This window comes from Schistocerca cancellata, chromosome 1 (assembly GCF_023864275.1).
Source record: "Schistocerca cancellata isolate TAMUIC-IGC-003103 chromosome 1, iqSchCanc2.1, whole genome shotgun sequence".
NCBI lineage: Eukaryota > Metazoa > Arthropoda > Insecta > Orthoptera > Acrididae > Schistocerca > Schistocerca cancellata.
The window spans coordinates 612,130,281-612,151,718 of record NC_064626.1 but is presented as its reverse complement, the minus strand read 5'-3'; the positions used below and the strand labels follow the sequence as shown (position 1 = coordinate 612,151,718).

General features: G+C 36.1%; 1 protein-coding gene across 6 annotated transcripts in view; it reads left to right on the top strand.

Moving 5' to 3' along the window:
• Positions 1 to 21,438, top strand: part of LOC126182750 (golgin subfamily A member 6-like protein 22) — a 352,202-nt gene that overhangs the window by 274,111 nt on the left and 56,653 nt on the right. For all 6 annotated transcript variants that reach the window (XR_007536699.1, XM_049924877.1, XM_049924876.1 and 3 more), the window contains one exon: positions 829 to 965. Coding sequence is in view for 5 of the 6 variants with exons in the window: in XM_049924877.1 (XP_049780834.1) it covers positions 829 to 965 (137 nt within the window). In the remaining variant the exon portion in view is untranslated. The remainder of the gene's footprint in view (positions 1 to 828; positions 966 to 21,438) is intronic.

The window sequence follows — 21,438 nt, the reverse complement described above, 5'->3', positions numbered from 1 at the left end:
TTCTGCAGCAACTGCAGAATCTGTCTATTCAACAGAATAGACAGATTCTGGAAAAGCGAATTATAAAACCTACTTGCCAACCTCGTAAGAAGACAAAGGATATACTATGCCCTCTTAAGGACAGTTAAGGCCTCAGGATCCCTAGGACTTATAACATCTCTTGTGAGTGTGGGAACAGTTATGTTGGCCAGTCTATCCACTGTGCAGAACATCAATGGCATATTAAAAATCAAGAACTGGAGAAATCTGCAGTCCTGAGCACAGGTTCGCAAACAAAGCAAAATACTGTTTGACAGAAAAAAAAAAATTGTCCCATGCTCCTGCATACTGAGATTCCATAATTAAAGATGCTGTAGAAATAAGACTGTGTGGTAAGAAATTCAACCACGATAGCAGATATAATATTAACTGTGTATGGAAGCAAGCTTTCATTGCAGAGAAGAGGAAGAGATATATGCCATAATATTTGTGCTACTATGTGAGTGATGGCATGACCAAAGCAGGTGCTGACACCATCTGCAACAGCATTACGTAATTAGTGACCAATCAGAAGCCGTCTGTGTGCTGTACAAGGCCTCCACAGCAGTAGTTTTGACAGTCAGTTGCTCCTGACAAATCCAATGGAGGTAATTGTTAAAAGCTCAAGGTTTTATCCTGAAATGATGTGGGAAGGAGTCAGAGAATGTTTCATACAACAGTGTCATCATGAAAGACTTTGTTCTCAAATGACTGTTTAAGATAATTTGGAGTTCATTTATAGAAGCTTCTTGCATGATGTGCATAGCTATGTTCGTAGTTGTATCCTTATCTTATATAACTTTGTTCCAGAATCCCAGTGGGAAAAGCTGAATAATGAGAAAGAAGATGCAATAAAATCCCTGGAAGAGAAACATCAAAATGAAATGAAACAGTTTAGAGATGAAGTAGAGGAAATGAAAAAGATGTATATGACAAGAGAGAAAGAAGTGAGTTAAATAAGATTTTATGTTTAGTCATGTTGCTTTGATTTACTTAAAAACATTAGAGTTGGTATTCATATTAAACCAACACTCAACAAAATGTTACTGAGTTTCAGCATGATCTTATGAGCTATCCCAAGTAGATAAAGTGTGTACCATGTCTTACTATGTGGCATCATTTTATAAACTTCAGTAAAACACATTGTGATATAATTAAGTGGCATGGTGACGAAAAAAGACTTTCATAGCAAGGACTTATCAAGGCACCGGATAGTGCTTAGCCCACATCATATTTAACTAACAAACAAAATTTCTGGTAGCAGGATCACTAATTTAATTAATTGGTCTGTTCTTGTGGCAGTTTCTTCTTTTGTAGACTGCTATATATAAGGTGTACTTCGAATTTCATGGCACGCTCATGACCACTCTGTTGCAGGGATGGGGGATGTCTCATTAGTAGTAGCACATCTTTATATATTAAATCCTGAATCTACTCCAAGGCATTACTGACAAGTGCTGTGTTCACTGTTAACTGTTAGCAATCTTTCAGCTTTCAGACATTGAAAACCAGTTTCAGTGACACACTGGGATGAGACAGAATAACTTCAGACTGAATACCACAATGACAATATAAGCTGTTACAGAATTTTCCACAGTTGCAATTACAAGCACAATAAACTATGACCAGTGAGACTGGTAGTACTCATAGAAAGATAATAAATCCCATCAAACAATGACGATTTCACTGATGAAGTAGAAAGCAAACAGTATGTAATAGGACTCAATGGCAGGACTTCTATGTTGCCAAATCTTGGTGACAAGCACACAAATATGTTGGGATAATTCGATCGTTCATTAATTTCTTTTCAGTCTGTTTCATAACTTAATTCTGCAATATTTGAAATGTGGTTGTGAGAATTATTGTAATTACAAAGTTTTGAGAGGGATAGATTGCTGCTCGCCATAAAGAGGAGATGCTGAGTTGTTCACGGGCACAATAAAAAGACTGCTACACATTTAAGTTTTTGGTTGAAAGGCCTTCTTCTGAAGTAAAAAACACACATACATTCATACAAGCACAATTCTCTCTCTCTCTCTCTCTCTCTCACTCACTCACACACACACACACACACACACTTGCACACACACACACACACACACACACACACACACACACACACACACACACATACACTCTGCCACTGTCTCTGGCTGCTGAGGCTGGACTGTGTGGTGTACCTACATGGTGGAAATTTTAAAAGGTGCAGTCTTGGATGCAACTCATAATTTTCTAATAAAAGGGTCCATGTATAATATCAAACATATTCAGAATTACATGATAAATGTAACGGTATTTTTCATTTTACCATAACTTTATTCATTGCCAAGTTTCATTGCTTTTGTACAGAACGACACCAATGCTGGTGGTAATGCATAAAGGCCACAGGCTCTATGTGTTGTCTGGTACATTGTAGACTGTTGTTAACACTTCACATATTCCTCATAGAATTTAACCAACAAAGTTTAACCAACAAGCATGGACATCAAAAATTTGCTCCCTGAGGTGTGCAAAGTTGCTGATCTTTGCTGCGTACAATTTCCTCCACATGTCCTCACAGATAGAAATCTATGAGACTTAAATCTGGGGAATGTGGTAACCACTCCACTGGACCTCTATCACCTACCCATATCCAGATGTGCTTGGATAGCCAATGAATAAATATATGGAGCACAATCATGCTGAAAGAAAGTTGGAAATGTCCTGTCTTCAACAGCAGTGATTGTAACATATCTTTGTATAACAACTCCAAATAACATGCTGCTATTAGTGTACTTTGAGAACCTCATATTTCTCAGAAGGCCATTACTTTTTATGTAGCAACTATCTTCGAGGGATCCATCTAGTGAGGGTTGACTTCTGACCAGTATATGTGAATATGTTTGTACACTTCTCCATAAATACAGAAAGAACGTTCATATGTAAAGGATGCATCACACGGGAAGTGACTATTTTCATCCAGCATGCACGTCATCCATTCTGCAAGCTGAAACTGATGGTGATCCTCAGTGTCATTTTGTAACATATGCATTTTGTAGGGGTGCCATTTGCATGTTGCAAAAATTCTCATTATTGTTGTATGGCTGATCTCAGTTTCATTTCAAATGCAGTGAGTACTGCACTCTAGACTCTTACTGAACAGTGCCACAACAGCAGTTTATATTGCTGCGTCAATAACAGTTTTCAGGCATCCAGCTTTCGGTTTGTCTGCCACGGAATCAGTTTCACAGAATTTTGCAAGAAGTTTCACCACCACATTGTCTGTAATGGATGGTCTGTCTGGGTGACATTGGTTGAAATCCTCTGTCACAATCCAAGCGCTCTTCTCCTGATATCTGGACAATCTTAATGTGTTTGGCTTGTGTTAATACCATCACCTTTCATGTTGTGTGTAAGAAAGGAACATCAGTAATAACTTGAGGAAGAAAAAAGCTTTGCTCAAGTGAAGGGCACTATTGTTTCTCCCATGTAATTCTCTTATCTGTTTGACATAATTTGAAAATTATGAGCTGCATTCAAGTTGGCCCATTTTGCAATGGCTGGCATGCTGGTAAGTTGCAGACAGGCACAATTAAAAGGCACTCACATATAGGTTTTACACCAGCACATACAAGCAAGCACACCTTACACCACACACACACACACACACACACACACACACACACACACACACACACACGACAGCCAGCTCCATAGTCTTGGACCAGAATGCCGGCATTCTCTGTGTGTGCGAGGTTTCCTTGCTTGTGTGTGTGTGTGTGTGTGTGTGTGTGTGTGTGTGTGTGTCTTTACTGATGAAGGCTGTGGCCGAAAGCTATATGTGAGTGTCTTTTAATCACGCCTGTCTGCAATTTGACATGTCTTGTTTACAGTAAGTAGTAATCTATCTGTTCCTACTGTGTTGATATCCCTACCTGGAGTTTCCATTGTTTGATTTTGGCATGCCGGTAACATAGCCTCTCAGGTTTCCTCTGTCTCCCATCTGATACTACTTGACTTTCAATTTCTGCTTACATACCTACATTTTAGAAGTGTGGTTCCACACATATGGACCACCCTTTGTATCAATATTCATATGAATAATTACTTTCCAAATAGATGCAGCTCACGTCACATGTCTCAAGACAACCTGTAATAATGTTTTTTACAACTTTGAAAGACTATAGACAAAAAGTTAAGGAGAGACTGTCACGTGAATTGTGAACACAAGTTTAAAGGAACCTAAGAAACAAAGTTTGGTGAACTTTCACATTTGTGTTCTACCCTTTCAGTGGACATGAGTGAAAATGTACTGATTTATTAATGTGAGTGAAAATGTGCTGATTTACTATGCATATTTTAGACTGTTGTTAAATTACAGTGTACTATCCTGGGACAGTGCTGAGTACTACAGAAATACACTTACCCATAACAGCACTTCCAACCAGTAGTATATACTCCTTCTCAACTAGAATTCTGAGATTAAAAAGTAAGCCATAAAGTAAATAATGGAACTATTAGAAAAGAAACAAAAATTAATGGAAAAGTCACCCCAGAATAAAACTGAGTGTGATACAGTAGACACATCCATCTATTGAATCATCATTTTATAGTGTAAGAAGTTAATAGTAGATCCTCTTCCTCCATTTACTTGTATTTCTCTGCCAGAAAGTAGGTCTGAGATACAGTGGTTATGTTTGAAGATTTGTCTCAGGAGCAACATCACTTTCAATTTTGTGAGCCTACTTTTTCCTCAGATCAGGACTTAAAAGCTCTAATATAAAGGATGTAAATGAGGATGAACTTAGTTAAATAGACTAGGTTTGGATGAATTACTGACCAAAACAAAGCAAACAGGCACATGAAGATATGTCTACTGGAAATAAAACCTTTGGAATTGCAGATTTTTACTTTAGTATTGAAAATAGAAACCAAGAAACACAAAAATCTCTAAAAATGAAGTTATTTTGATGAAGACTGCAAACTAAAATGAATCATTCAGATACTGAAATCCAAGACAGAAAACACTTCCATACTTTCCAGAATGATATGCCACAGGAAATGTTAACACTAATCAATGCGTGTTCTAATGATTTATGAGTGAAAGCTCTTCCTTGAAAGCTAAAAAATGAAAAGGGAGATAAAACTAATGTACGGAGGCTCAAATAATGTCTGAAACTTAACAATAATAATACCATGTACAATGACAAGAGAAAAGAGAGAACCAAAATATAATTATGAACAGCAGTAATAGTTCTCAGTATTCACTGTTTGTATTTGAACAAGAGAAACAAAGCATTACTGGGAAACAATAGTTACTGATAGGTCAAAAACAACTTAAAGTAAGACAGTGGTAATGACAAAACTGATGTCCAATAACTGCAGCAAATACTGATGTGATAAATCAGAGTAAAAGGTACCAAAAAATCTGAAGAAATGCATTACATACTGAGTGAAATTAGAGCACTTGTGTGGTTCACTCTAATCAGGAGTGATCCTATCTAAACTTAATTTGTTTAAAATGTAAATTCTTTAATATTCTGGTTCTGTACAGTTCTTTGTATGTGCTCCTAGTACTGTTCAGCATAACTGTTGACAATAAATACTGACACACTTTGAGGCAATAATGAAGCAGCAGCCTTCAGTGATTTCTAACCCACTTCTGATACATTTCAGGGGATGGCCAACATTTCCTTTATTTACATGGATGAGATGATCTGAGAGTAGCTTTGCAAGGGTCTAAAAACAGTTGTCAAATAATCAGTACATCTGTAAATTGCATCTTGGAGTTTATTACATTTAGGATTTACACTCTAACTGCCCAAAGGAGATGAAAGCACTGTTAACCTAAATTTGCTTAGGCTATATGAATTATTTGTATGGAAACTGCAGATTAGGTGAAAAGTTTCCATGGAAGAAAGGAGGTAAGGCAAGCTTGGCAACAACTAGTGTTGCCATGTTGAAGAAGTGAAATGCTTCTGATTCAGAGTCCTTTGGAGATCATTTCATGTGATAGCATCCACATCTTGAAAGAGTGAGCCTTTGGATGGACCAACACTACGTAAAAATTGGAAAGTTGTTCATGAGACCATTCACATCTACATGATCAACTGGCTAGAGGTGATATTATTCTGGCTCAGCGATATAGTGGACAATTACATACACCTCAGATGACCTTAATGGGCTGAAACATATCTCTAATCTTTCTTTTGAAACAAAGTTCTTAACTAAATTCTGTATTCAGTCTCCTTGTGTCTTCAGTCTCCTTCTGAATTAATTCTCCTGAATTCAGTCTCCTTTGAACTTACAAATTAGTCTCACTGTCCTCACGTACAGACAAAAATTCTAGCATACTTTGTATATTTTCACTTCCTTCTGCTTAATGGCATAGTCATTTAGACAGTGGAGGTAAAGTCATTAAATATATATTTTGTTAGAATGAGCAATAATAATGCTGTTGAGTTGACAACTAGACACCTTGCATGCCTCTCACGTGAAATTGAAATCGTTACATTTACTTTCAAATATATTTACTTTTTAGTACAGTTTATTTGTGATAACAAAAGCCAGGTCTGAATGGTTCTACACAGTTGTGGTAAACAAAATAAAAAGAAATTCCATGTGGACTCTGCATGTCACTTCAGTATAAAATGGAGTTACTTACTCTTGTGCAAAACTGTTTATTACATTTGCCTCAAATAAAGAGAAGTGACATAGACATGAAAGTAAATTACTGTGTCATCTAGTTCTGGATCTGAATATAAATAAGAGAGGCATAAAAATAGAAATAATGTGATGGGATCAGAATAAGTTAACCCAGAGCTAAACATTATGACAGTCAAACAAGATGTGGAATAAGAATAAAAGTAATTCTGCTGTAATGTGTTTTCCAAAAAACATATGTACTTCACTTAATCATAAAATAAAAACATCTACATTAAAAATAGTCCTTCATATATGATCAGAATGATCAACCTGATTACTGAAACCTGATGTTGATAGCAGTGAGATTTTTGTGGAAAATTTAGATTTATATAAAAAGGATAGACAAATGCGAAATAGACATGGTATATTTGTCGCAGTAGACAAGAAACTCAAATCCAGCGAGATAGAAATTGAAACTGCATGTGAGATTGTTTGGGTAAGACTCTGTATCAGGGGTGGACATAAAACGATAGTTGGATCCTTCTATCGCCCACTAGACTCATCTCTTGATGTAACTGAAAACTTTAGAGGAAATCTCAGTTGATTTGCATGTAAATTCCCCAGGAATACTGTAATCATCAGTGGAGTCTTTAATTATTCAAAAATTAATTGGTAAAAATACAGTTTTGTTAGTGGTGGGCATGACAAGACATCCTGTGAAGCATTACTAAATGCCTTCTCTGAAAACTACCTTGAACAGATACTTAGGAAGACCAGTTGCATCAGAAATATATTGGATCTAATAGAAACAAATAAACCTGATCTCTTTGAGGATGTCCACATCGAAAGTGGTATCAGTGACCATGAAGCAACTGTGGCAACGGTAATTACCAAACCACAAAGGACAACTAAAATGAGCACAAAGATATATGTGTCCAATAAACTATATAAAAAAAATTGGTATTGTCACATCTCAATGAGGACTTTTAGCACAGAACAGGAACATTTAGAGGAACTGTGGCTCATGTTTAAAAGAATAGTTAGTTATGCACTGGAGGGATATGTACCTGTAAAACAGTTCATAATGGGAAGGAACCTCTGTGGTACACAGTCACTGTAAAGAAATTTCTACAGAAACAGATGCAACTGCATAAGAGGTGTAAGACAAAGTGTTGGGCTATAGATAGAGAGATGCTGAATAAAATGTGTTTGGCTGTCAAGAGAGCTATGCCTGATATCTTCAATGACTGTAGTATCAGAATATTGTCAAGTGATATTTCACAAAACCCAAAGAAATTCTGGTTGAATGTAAACGCTATTAGTGGCATCAAAGTTAGTGTCCAGTCAGTCATGAAATAGAAAGGAACTGAAACAACGACGGCAAAGCAAAAGCTTAACTCCATTTTCAAATGTTCTTTTACAATGGAAAACCCAGGAGAATTGCCCCTGTTAAGCCCTTGTACGACTGAAATGTGAATAAATAAATATTAGTGTCAGTGGTATTGAGAAACAGCTAAAATCATTGAATTTGAACAAAGCTCCATGACCAGATGGAATCCCTGTCAGAGTTTATACTGAATTTGCGGCTGAGTTAGCCCCTCTCTCAGACAAACAACTGTGCTTATCCTTGAAATAAATTTGTTTTGAATTTAGAACATATTCTGATCTCAAAAAAAAAAAATTGTGACTGGAGTGAGGACATTTTGGTTGGGAGGATGCAGCATGTTATCTTGGCTGGGGAGTCATCGTCAGATGTAGAAGTAATTTCAGGTGTGTCCCATGGATGTTTGTTGGAAGTATTGCTGTCCCCGTAGTATATTAATGAACTTGCAGACAATATTGATCATAACCTCAAGCTTTTTGCAGATGATACAGTTATCTATAATCAAGTACTATCTGAAAGAAGGAACATGACTATTCAGCTAGATCTTAATAAGATTTCAAAGTGGTGCAAAGACTGGCAACTTTCTTTAAATGTTCAGCAATTAAAATTGTGCCCTTCACAAAACGAAAACCTGTAGTATCTCATGACTATAAGATCAAAGAATTGCTGTTGGCATCAACCAACACATACAGATGCCTGGGTCTAATGCTTTGTAGGGATATGAAATTAAATGGTCATATAGACTCAGTCATGTGTAAAGCACATGGGAGATTCAGTTTATTGGTAGTCTACAAAGGAGATTGCTTAAAAATGACTTGTCAACTGGTTCTAGAATACTGCTCAAGAGTTTGTGACCCATACCACATAGGACTAACAGGGTATATAGAACACATACAGAGAAGGTCAGCATGAAAGGTTACAGGTTTGTTCGATCCATGGGGAAAGTGTTACAGAGATACTGAAGGAACTGAACTTGAAGACTCTTGAGGGTAGACAGAAAGTATTCTGAGAAAGTCTATTAACAAGGTTTCCAAGAACCAGCTTTAAATGACAGCTCTACAAATATACTACAACCCCCTACGTATCACTCACATAGGGATAATGAGGATAAGATCAGAATAATTACTGCACACACAGAGACATTGAAACAATCATTCTTCTTGTACTCCATAAGTGAATGGAGTGGGAAGTAACCGTAGTAACTAGTACAATGGGATGTACCCTCTTCCATGCACCTCATGGGTGCTTTCAGAATGTAGATGTAGATGCAGATATATAAGTGTTAGTGTCTGGCTCTTGTAGAGGCCAGATACAAAACACATTTATACGACTCAGTTGTTACATATGGCATAAGTAAATCATTGTTTTGCTGTCAATGACAGTAAACACTATATTTCCTTTACAGATGAGATCTCTGTGATTTTAATTGTAGTATGTATTTATTATGAATGTTCACTCTTCACACATGTCTTCAACTACCATATGCACATTTTTAAGAAATTAATTGAATTATATCTTATAAAGAAAAGTGTACATATGAAAGGCTTCCTTGTCTCTATTTATACTTGATTGTAAGTTATTGTACATCAGAATTATTTCACAAGTAGTATTGGCAAGAAAACATAGCATTCAGTTTCAATGCATTGCATTAGCAGAATGTTTTAATGGAAACTGTTGTCATCATACCTTGTGCATTGCATCAAATGGTGGTTTCTGCATGATGGAATTTACCAGGAACAAGCAACAGTTCATTTTGTTTGAGATGCATCTGTATCTCATAAATCAAGTAGACTTATATAAAAGACAGCTGACACAATATAACCGTTCGGAATGGAGTCACATTCTGATATAAATATGATAATGGGATGTTCTGGTTTGAACACAAGTAATGTAAGGATTAATGGCAACCAATCACCATGCAGTTGAGGTGTTGAGCAATCAGTAGGTGATCACCACAGATAAACAACAGCAGCAGCTGGCTGGGATTATGTAGCCGAGCATGTGGATATGTGATTTGTACTAGTTAGCTCTGAAGGAGGAGGACATTGCCAGAAAGCTCAGAAACATTTTCAGTCTTATATGTGCATGTCGACTGATTAATTCCTCAGCTGTAAGATGACTGATTACCTTTACTCCATACATTATTCAAACTCATTTAAAAATGTATATTATTTTGCTTGAATGGAAACAGGAATATAGTCATTAGTATTACGTGCCATGAATGGAAATAACCTACAGAAAACTACTGGCCAAACGTTGGGACGCTATGAGAACAAAAACAATGAGGATCAAGCTGCAACTTTCTAATATGATCTTCTTGAGCAAATTTGATTGCCTTTGCTGAATCTTGTCATACTGTAATAATTTAGTTTGAGGTTGAAAACAGTCATACATTAATAAACTGTGGCTGACACTTCTTAGTTACGTAAGTAATCTCTCTATTTCTCTGGCTGATACTTCCTTAGTTATGTAAGTAATCCCTCCCTGTCTCTCTCTCCCCCTCTCTCTCTCTCCTCCTCCTCCTCCTCCTTCCCTCCCTCCCTCCCTCCCTCCCTCCCTCCCTCCCTCCCTCTCTCTCTCTCTCTCTCTCTCTCTCTCTCTCTCTCTCTCTCTCTCTCTCTCTCTCTCTTTCCTCTCCCCCTCCCATGCCCTCTACCAAGTGGTATACTAGAAAATGGACAAAAGCTAAAGTGACTTTGATTTCCAGTCTCAGAATTGTAAATGGCTCATATACTAACATTTTACAAACCGTTGCTAGAACTTTTATTTCTATCATGAAAAAATACATAATGGTTTTCTTCTAAAGAAATATTTTATTCCAGTAAATAGTTCAGGAGTAAAGGTATTTATTTATTTATTTACTTATCCATCCACAGACAATAAATATTGTATGGATGTTGTCCACAAATACGTGTAGTAGTAGTAGTAGTAGTAGTAGTAGTAGTTTATTCATCCAGAGACAATTTACATTGCATGGATTTCGTCAAAAAAAATACATAGTATATATATACACACATATAGGGTGAACAATACTATACAAAATACAGATGTGCATAGTAGACTATGTAACATCAGACCGCATTGAAATAGCATGTACAACTTTGATTATTTACATTGATGTATGAGAAAGACTTTTTACATGGAATACACAGTTGATATTTAGATATAACACATACAATTCTAGCACTTTTGTACATATTATTTATTTAGATCATAGCAACAGTCAGATAAAAATTACTATTGGCACAGAGTACATAAATATGATGGTTTAGTATGGAGCTATTCCAGGTATTCTTTTACACTATAATAGCAGTTGGTCATTAAAAATTTGAATACTGCTTCTTTAAATGAAGACAATTTTTTTATTTCTTTTAACTTTACTGGTAGTTTGTTATACAATCTACTTCCTTGTATGTTTGTTTGTTTCTGCGCCAAAGCCTTGTTAACTCTTTTTATATGAACGTCATTGCACTTTCTTGTGTTGTAAGTATGTAGATCCGAGTTGGATTGGAAATTGTTAATATTTTGTTTTATATTAATTACGCTTTTCTGTATATAGAGGCACGGTAGGGGTAGAATATTCAGCTGTTTAAATAATTGCTTTGAAGGAGTTAGCCTTGAACTGTTGGTAATTATTCTAACAGCTCGTTTTTGTAGAGTGAAGATGGTTTTGAGATTTTTCTTACTATGACCCCAGAAGATGAGGCCATAGGTAATAGCAGAATGTATATAAGCAAAGTAAACAGCTCTGCTACATTCCCTACTACATACAAAGCTAATAACGCGTAAAGCAAAGCAAGCAGAACTTAACTTATGTGAGAGATACAGGATATGGGATTTCCAGTCTAAATTTTCATCTATATGTACACCTAAGAATTTTGTGGTAGCAACTCTCACAATTTCTTTATTTTGTATTCTGAGATCTAGATCAGAGTGTGACTTTGCTTTCCTGTAATGGATATAATTAGTTTTAGAGATATTTATGGTTAATTTGTTCACTTCAAACCAATTTTGCAAATATTCTATAACTCTGGTTGCAGATGTTGGCAATACCCGGTTTATGTCAGTTACTACAATGTTTGTGTCATCCGCAAACAGGGTTATATGAGTACCATTTACTGGAATCTTGATATCATTTATGTAAAGAAGAAATAGGAGAGGTCCTAGAACACTCCCCTGCGGTACCCCTATTGGCACAGTCTGAATATCCGATCTGTAAACAATACTTTGGTTTTTACTGTTTGTTGTTGCAATTTCTACTACCTGTTTCCTATTATGGAGATATGACTGAAACCACTTTTTAGCTACTCCTCGTATACCGACATATTCTAATTTGTCTAGCAGGATATCATGTTGGACAGTATCGAATGCCTTTGAGAGGTCCAAATTTATTCCTATTGTACTGTTGTTCTTATCTAGCCCCGTTACAATATTTTCAATGAATTGGGTGATGGCTGACTCTGTACTCATTCCTTTGCGGAAGCCGTGTTGGTTTACAGACAATAGATTGAATTTCTCGAGGTAATTTGTAATTCTGTTTTTCATGACTGTCTCTATTACTTTTGAAAATACCGATAATAAAGCTATTGGTCTATAGTTTCCCACATCATGTATATTGCCCTTTTTATACAATGGTTTTACTTTTGCAATTTTTAATCGTTGTGGAAAGACGCCTTCCGAAAATGATATGTTTATGATGTGTGAGAGTGGGTCTGATATAACACTAGCACATCTCATCATGACTGAGCAAGGTATCTCGTCAATCCCTGAGGACATTTTATTCTTCATTGTTTTTATTATTTGATTAACTTCCAATTTGTTTGTGGGAGGTAGCAATAATGAATTCACACTTTGTTCTTCTGGGATTGATGTTCTACTAATCTTAGGACAATTTTTATGCAGATTGATTGGACTATTTATGAAGTAGTCATTAACGTAATTTGCTAAAGGACGATTTCTGACTAGCACACCTTGATCATCTTTTAAAACAAAGTCATCTGGATTTCTAACATTTTTGCTTGGGCCTATTTCTTTTTTTACTACATTCCATATAGCTTTTGATTTGTTTGCTGACCCAGCAATTACACTGTCATTGTGCATTGTCTTGGCTTTTTTGATCACCTTCCTGTAAATTTTCTTGTATGTCTTAACATAATCTGAGAAGTGTTCATCTTTGTTATCTTTTTTGAGTTGACTAATATGTTTTAGTGTTTGACTAGATACTCTAATAGCGGGTGTTATCCACTGGCTTGTGTTCCTAGGCATGACATTGATCTTTGTGAGCTTTTTTGGGAAACACATCTCAAATAGGGACATGAATGTACTAGAAAAAGCATTGAAAGATTCCTCGGTTGTAATTTGTGCAAAGACATCTTCCCAGGTTTCATTAGCTAACAACTGGATGAAAGTATTTACTTTTTCTGTATAGAAGTGTCTTTTGTATCCCCACTTATATTTCACTGCCTTGGGGATAGAGTAATTTATGTATGTTAATAGTGTATTGTGATCCGAAAGACCTAAGTTTACGTTTAGTGGCTCAGTGATACCATTCTCCATATTTGAGAAAATATTGTCTAAAAGAGAAGATGACAGTTCTGTTATTCTGGTGGCATCTGTAAAGAGTGGTTTCATGTGGAAGCTGCTGAGTATACTCAAAAGCTGTCTTTTTTCATCACTTTCAATTAACAGGTTAATATTAAAATCTCCACATAAAAATAATTTCACTTCATTACTATAAAAAGTGTTTAATGCTGCTTCTATTTTTTTGAAGAATATGTTTTTGTCACCCAGTGGAGATCTATATACTGTAATGACAACTAGTTTTTCACTCTTCTCTTCAGTTTTTAACTCTATGGCACATGATTCAAAATGTTTTTCTATATTTAGATGGTCCAATTCTGTTTTCACTTTGAACTGCAGTCCTACTCTAGAGTAAATGCATACCCCACCATTTTTAAAAACACTTCGACAATAATGTGTTGCTAAATTAAATTTGTTTATATTTATGAGACTTAATTCACTAGCCTTGCACCAGTGTTCAGATAAACAAATACAAGAGACATCAGCAAGATTACTTAAAGCTACTTCTAGATCTAGTACTTTGTTTCTGAGGCACTGAATATTCTGACACATTATCCTGACTGTTTTGCAAGTATTTTTTCTTTTGTCATTACCTGGTAATGTGCTGCTTTTTCCATAGTAGTTGTGACTTATCTGCAAATTTTCTTGCTGATTTGTCACAATCTTTTCCATTTCTTTGTCTGAAGCCATAAAAAATCCTTATTTAATGATGTGGATGTACCTTGTCTTTGACTCCTCCTTAGGCAGTGTTGTGTTGCTGCAACTGTTGTTGATGGTTTTGTTGCTGCTGCTACTGTTGTTGTTGGTTCAGTTGCTGCTGCTGTTGTTGCTGCTGGTGCTTCTGTGGCCGGAGGTGCTGGTGGTGGTGGTAATGGTAGTGGATGTGGTGGTGGTGCTGACAGGATTCTTCGTGCTGTTGGTTCAGTAGTAGGTTCCTCTATTGCTACTGTTTTTTGGATGGTCCATTTGCGTGCTGCTCCTGTTTTTGCTGGTGTTTCTGCTATTGGAGATTTATACCATCCCAGTTCAGTGGCTGTCACTTTGTAATTGCATTTAATTGCTTCCCTTATTAAGTTTCCTAACCTGGCCTTACCATTTCTGTTAAGGTGAAGCCCATGTTTCGTAAAACATTCTCTGTCAAGTGTGCTTGAGTCAATTAATTTCACATTGCTGAATAGCCTACAACTACTATTAAGTTTCGCATTAATTCTGTGAATTTCCTTATTCACACATGACCATTCAGGTAAATCATGCCTGTGGGTAAAGTTCACCAGTAAAATGTTTGTATTTGACAGTACTAGCAAAAGACTCAAGAGCTGTTTATACATTTTCATAGCATTGTTTTCGTAAATGTCTTTAGCTCCTGCGCAGATTACAACACTGTCCTGCTTGTCATAGTTATATTTTATGATGTTTTCCGTCACTTCTTATGGGAAACAAATTATGGAACAGGGACATATAAAATTTTACATTAAGTAGTACAAAGAATAATACATACAAAATAGTATAAAAAAATGTACAAAGAATGATACTTGTCTATACAAGACACAGGAATACAACTTTTTATACATGTATACTAACAGTATTGTAACTGGATAGTCTGTTTGCCCTAAGGCTTTACTTTTGTTTTCCCTAATTTATATTCACTGCATTTAATGTCAACTAGTTTGCATTGAACCAAGTGTGGACATTCTTCATTACTTGATCAGTAGTTGTTTGCAGCTTTTGCTTTGGTGCACCTATTATCACACTAGTGTCATCTGCAAACAGTATGGCCTTTGCTGCTCCATCTGAGGTGTGAATGTCATTTACGTAGATAAGGCACAATAAGGGACCTAGAATACTGCCTTACAGCACTCCTATTTCCACTTTTTTCTGATACAAAATCTATTTTGTGGTTGAAGTATTCTGATATTAGTCCTACAATCTGTGTTTTTCCCTGTCCCATGCATACCTAATGCTTACAGTGTTTCTAGAAGAATGCCATGATTGACAGTGTCAGATGCTTTGGAGTGATCTAAATTTACTCCTACTACATTATTGTCTTTTTCTAGATTTTTGATTATTTGTTCAGTGTAGCACATTAGTGCTGTTTCTGTATTTTTACCTGCCCGGAAGCCATGCTGATTTCTATTTAGTAACTTAAGGTCATTTAGATATTTGTTGATTCTATGCTTCATTAATTTTTCTATTATTTTGAAAAATGAGAGAAATAGGGATATTGGCCAATAGATTTCTACCTTATGCTTGTAGCTGTTTCTGAATAATGGCTTCACTTTTGATATTTTAATCCTTTCTGGAAACATTCCTTCACTATACGATAAGTTGGCTATGTATGTCAAGGGACTTGTGATTTGTGCAGCTGTCATTGTTATGATATAAACAGGTGCCTCATCTACTCCTGCTGACATTTTAGGTTTCAGGCTTTTTATTACTTTGAACACTTCATGTTCATCTGTTAGATCTAGCCTCATGTTACAAGCAGCTTTTGGAAATTCTGGTTTTTCTTGGTTTGTAAATATTGAGCTTAATGAAGTTGTTGCATTTATGAAATAATTGTTGATGTAATTCGGCAAATCTTGTTTTTTAGTTTTGACATTTTCAATGTTTTTAAGAATGATATCCTGGTCTTCTCATCTCTTTCCTGTTTCAGTCTTCACAATACTCCATATGGCTTTTGATTTGTTACCAGACTGACTTATTAAGTTGTCATTACTCATAAATTTTGCCTTGGCAATTACTTTTCGATATACCCTCTTTTACTTCTTAACATTTTTTGTGAACTGTTGATCTGTGGATGTCTTCAATTTTGAATTTACTCTCTTTTGACATCCACGAGAAGTTTTGATGCCAGCTGTGAGTCAAGATCTCAGCTTTGTATTGTGATATGATGTGGTTCTTGACAGCTTCTTCGGAAAGCAAATTTTGAAATTTCCCATGAAAATTGAAGAAAAAGTGTTATATGCATCTTTTGTATTTGTTAGGGACAGCACTTCTGCCCAGGACTCACTAGTTAGGATATTTCTAAATTCTACACAGTTTTCAATGGAAAATTTTCTTTTATGCATGAAGTACACTTTTTTCTTGCAGGGCATTGAAGGAATTTTGAGGACAAGAGCATTATAGTCTGATAATCACAAATCAGTATTTCTTATTTCTACTTCTGTTGATCGTACATTTGAAAATATATTATCTATAAGACTGTTTGTATTGTATGTTATTCTTGTGGGTTCATGTATGTGTCTGAAACAGATTGAAACTACATTTAGGAATTGATTTTTTAGCCTACATCCATTCATAAGATTTATGTTGAAATCCCCACAGACAACTACAATGGCTCTTTCAGTAAAAAGAATGTTAAGCAGTGTTTCTAATTTATTAATGGATATGTCTGTATCCCCAGTAGGTGGTCTGTATATTGCTATGATGATGACTTTTCCTGTATTTCATACAACTGTATAGCTGCTGCTTCAAAATGATTTTCCACAGTCAATGATTCAGCTTCACACCTTCTTTTGTACTGGATACTTGATTTAGTAAAGACACATACATCTCCTTTTTTGGAATTTTTTCTACAATACTGACTTCCCAACTTATATTGGTGAATATTAATGCTACTTAGTACAAAACTTCTGCATCACTGCTCCATGATGCACATGCAGTCAGTGTTTGCACCATTCGTTGCTACCTCAAGTTCTCGTGATTTATTTCTAAAGCACTGAGTGTTTAGGCTTAAAATTTGCAGGTGACTAGGAATTAGAACTGATTACAATTTTATTTACATTTTGTGCTGTCATATTCATTCCCGTGTCGTGGTGAGATACCAAAAATCCTTGAGGACAGGTTTTCTGCATCTCTCGGGTCGTACCTGTACATTGGGCTGTGGTGAATTGCATTCTCTTGTTGTTCAAATTGCTGTTCACCTTTCTGTCAACACTTCATCTCTTTTTACATGCTTTGCTGGTGCTGATGATGGTTCTAATGATTTTACCTCTTTTTGAAGTGCTTTTGTTATGAAGTCTGGTGATGGTGATGCAGTTATCATTTTGTTTCTGAATTTATATTGTTGGTTTTTTATTTCCTTGGTTATCAGGTTTGCCAGATATTCTTTCACTAAGCCATGCAGGTGAAGTTTGTGTTGTGTGTGGAATCTACGTCCAACACTGCTTATATCAACGCATGTCACATTTTTAAAATGTGTGCAAATTTTTGCAAACTGATTGTTGGCATTTTTTATTTTCATATTAACACATGATCATCTTACAAGATCACAGTGATGCAGAATATTGATCATTATGACATTTGTATGAGTGAGGTTTCTAAGATACTCTTTAAGATCACACATAACACTCACTGTTCTACCTTTTAAGATGTCGTTTACACCTCCCAGAAGTACAACAAAGTCTTTATCATGCCGATTTTTTACCTCTGTGGATGCAGTAACACAGACACACCTGTACACTGCATTGTGACAGATGAATACTACACAATACTGGGACGTGTGTATGTGTGTGTGTGTGTGTGTGTGTGTGTGTGTGTGTGTGTGTGTGTGTGTGTGTGTGTGTGTGTGTGTGCGCGCGCGCAATCATGCATGCGTGCGTGTGTTGTACTCTAGTTTGAAAAATGATTCTTTTGAAAGCTAGCAAAGTTTTCAGTCTTGTTTATGTTTACGTTTTGATGACTCAATGCCTATACTATTCTTTACTCCTAAACTATCGGGTGTGGCAAAACCGACTAAGCTGTTTTAAGGAGCAATAAAAAGGTAAATCTGGATGTATAGAGAAAAAATGTTTTTATTTTCTAAATTAGTACATTCATTTAGTTTTGAAAATAATGTCCTCAAGATGGTGGCCGTTAGCATCAATATGTTATTGTAGACGATCCCTGAAGTTTCGAGCAGCTCTTGCACACATATCGCGGAGTATGGCATTCTCTTCATCAATAATCTGCTCTTATAACTCTAGTGGAATGTGAGGGCAGCTTTTGAGAACCTTTTCCTTCAGATATCCTCAAAGAAAGTAGTCGAAAATGCTCAAATCTGGTGACCGTGCAGGCCATCCAACATCACCCCTCAGAGAGATACGGCGTCCTGGAAACATTTCTCTCAAAATATCAAGTGAAATTCAAGCTGTGTGAGCAGTAGCTCTATCCTGTTGGAACCACAAGTCCCCCAATCCATGTTCTTCAACAATCTCATCCATTCTGGGTTGCAGAAAATTTTGCAACATTGAAACATAATGTGTGGAATTCGCTGTCACGGTCACCCCATCCTCCTCAAAAAAGTAAGGGCCTACCACACCAAATTGTGATATGGCACACCACACTCTCACTTAAGGAGAATGTTGCGGTCTTTCATGAATAATTTGGGAGTTATTTTCAGCCCAATAGTGAAAGTTTTGCTTATTCATATACCCACTAAGGTGAAAATGTGCCTCGTCACTACTGATGAAAGCTGCATTTGGAGGGATCTGAGCAAGCATTTGCTCACACAGATTTTGATGGTTGGCAGTCTGCTGGGCATAATTATTGAGCAATCGTTATTTTGAAAGGATGGAACTCCAAATTGAATTGCAAAATCCTTCTCAAACTGCGGTCTGAAATCACCAATGCAACACCATGTCGTTGAGCAGAACGTTGCTGCGATTGTTGAACTGCTGTTCTCACCTGTTGCATGTTTTCTAGCATTATGATGGATCTGTGACAGTTATGTGTATCTATTCTTAGTGTGCTACCAGTTTCCTCCAACTGCCGAACACAGGACCAAATTGTGTTTGCGTTAGGAATGGCATTGCTGCATGGAATGTTGAACCGTTGGTGAAAAGCTCGTTGAGTAGCAATCACACATCTTTTGTTTTCGTAATAAGTGTGAACAACAAAACCATGATGTGAACCAGTCCAGACCATGTTGGCTACTGAAATGGGGTCAATAACTGAACAAAAGAAGACCACGTGCTACTGCATACCCCCACCACAGCCCCAGCGGTAATCAATAGAAACTGCTTAGTTGGTTATGCCACACCCAGTATTTACATTCTGGTAGAAATTTCCATTACATTTTTACACAAAAATCTTTTTGTCAATATGCTCTTTTCCAGCAGCTTATTTCTTTCCATAATATCAACGTTGAATATTATCACAATTTTACCCTACCTAAGATGTCCTACAAATATGTGCAGGGCTTTCATGAATAGTCAGTTTATGAAATTCAAACAGTAATATACCCTAATCTGACTAACAGAATCCATTGCATTATGGAATAATTGTTGATGAAGTAGGTTATCTCTACAATATTTTCAGGAAGAAGTGATTGATAAACTGCTTTCTCAAAAGTATTAGAAATTATTAGTTCTCACATGTTACTATCAGAAGACTCTGGATGTGTAAACATTTCTGTCTTCTTCAGTGCAATTGTCAATTGTAAGGCCTTAAAGTTTGAGATTTCTTCATTTTATAGCATAAAGAACACATTATCCTCTGATGAATTTACCATGTCAGAATATTAATTTTGGGTCTAATTTCTGAAATATGTAACATGTCCCTGATTTTAGTTCTAACAAGTTAATATAACTGCACACAATTTCTTGCACACTTTCCTAACATAAACTAAAAGCTTGCCACACTTAATAAACTGTATGTGCAAAAGTTTTGTGTGTCATTGTGTGTGGTAGTACCTGTGGTAGCTGAAGCAGTAAGCTTCAAGATTTTTACTCTAATGCACACATCTAAATTAGTGATACTTATGCACTGTTTGTCAAATTGTTATTGCCTTTCTGATGACTAAAATTAATATTTTATTCATTTTATCTTTCTTTGTTGTGTATATTTGCTCAAAAGGATAGAAATGAAAAACTCAGAAAACATGCAGAGCTCGTGAAAGCAAGTGATTCAGTTCACAATACTTTTGTTAAATGTTATGTAAGAGTAAAATAGTCCTCAAGGAAAAAGTACTTGATGAGCAGATCACCACAACCATATTTAAAGTTTTCTAACTGGAAAAATCATAGATTGCTTTTGGTTATTGTTATGGATACAGATTGACAATATAGTAAAATATATAAAGCAGGTGGCCCAGAGAAGGGTAGAAGGGAAAGAGAAAAGAAGGCAAAAAAATGCTTGTAATGTTTAGTGAACATGAAGAAAAGGAGAAAATGTTAAAATTTTCTGAGGAAGCATTGTAGGTACAAAGTAGAAAACATGGTTCTTATGTGGAATTGTATGTAATTGTATGGCCAATGAGAGATGAAGCAAGGGAAATGTGGTGCTTATAGAATTGGGAGGGTTGATGGAGGGGGATGTGGGTGTGTGTGTGTGTGTGTGTGTGTGTGTGTGTGTGTGTGTGTGAGTGAGAGAGAGGGGGGGGAGGAGTCTGGGTTAGAGGAAGACTGTGTGCTGCACACTATATGCTGTGAATAAATAATGATCATTTTACTAGAGAATATAAACAAACACATTCATGTAAGGTTTTGTAAGCAAGAAGGTTTGCTGCAGGGTAGGGCTATCGAATTCTGAAAGAAGAAAATAACTAAATATTAATGGATATAAATGGATAGAGATTAAATAAAGATGGAAATAAGTGTTAAAATGTACAAAGACAACAAATTTTCAAGCAAGGCAGATGTGAACTTATAAAGTGGACCTTTACATGCTTACAGAATGAAGGGAAATTAAATGCCCTCAATATTATTGACTACTCTGATACAGTAAATAAATAAACTAAATTAGGCAGTTGACTTAGATGTTAGGAGTTATGTAATAAGCAGTTCTACAGTAATACATACATGTCTATTCTCTGTCCCATACTATGGAAAGAAGGGGGGAAATGGCAAGTTAAA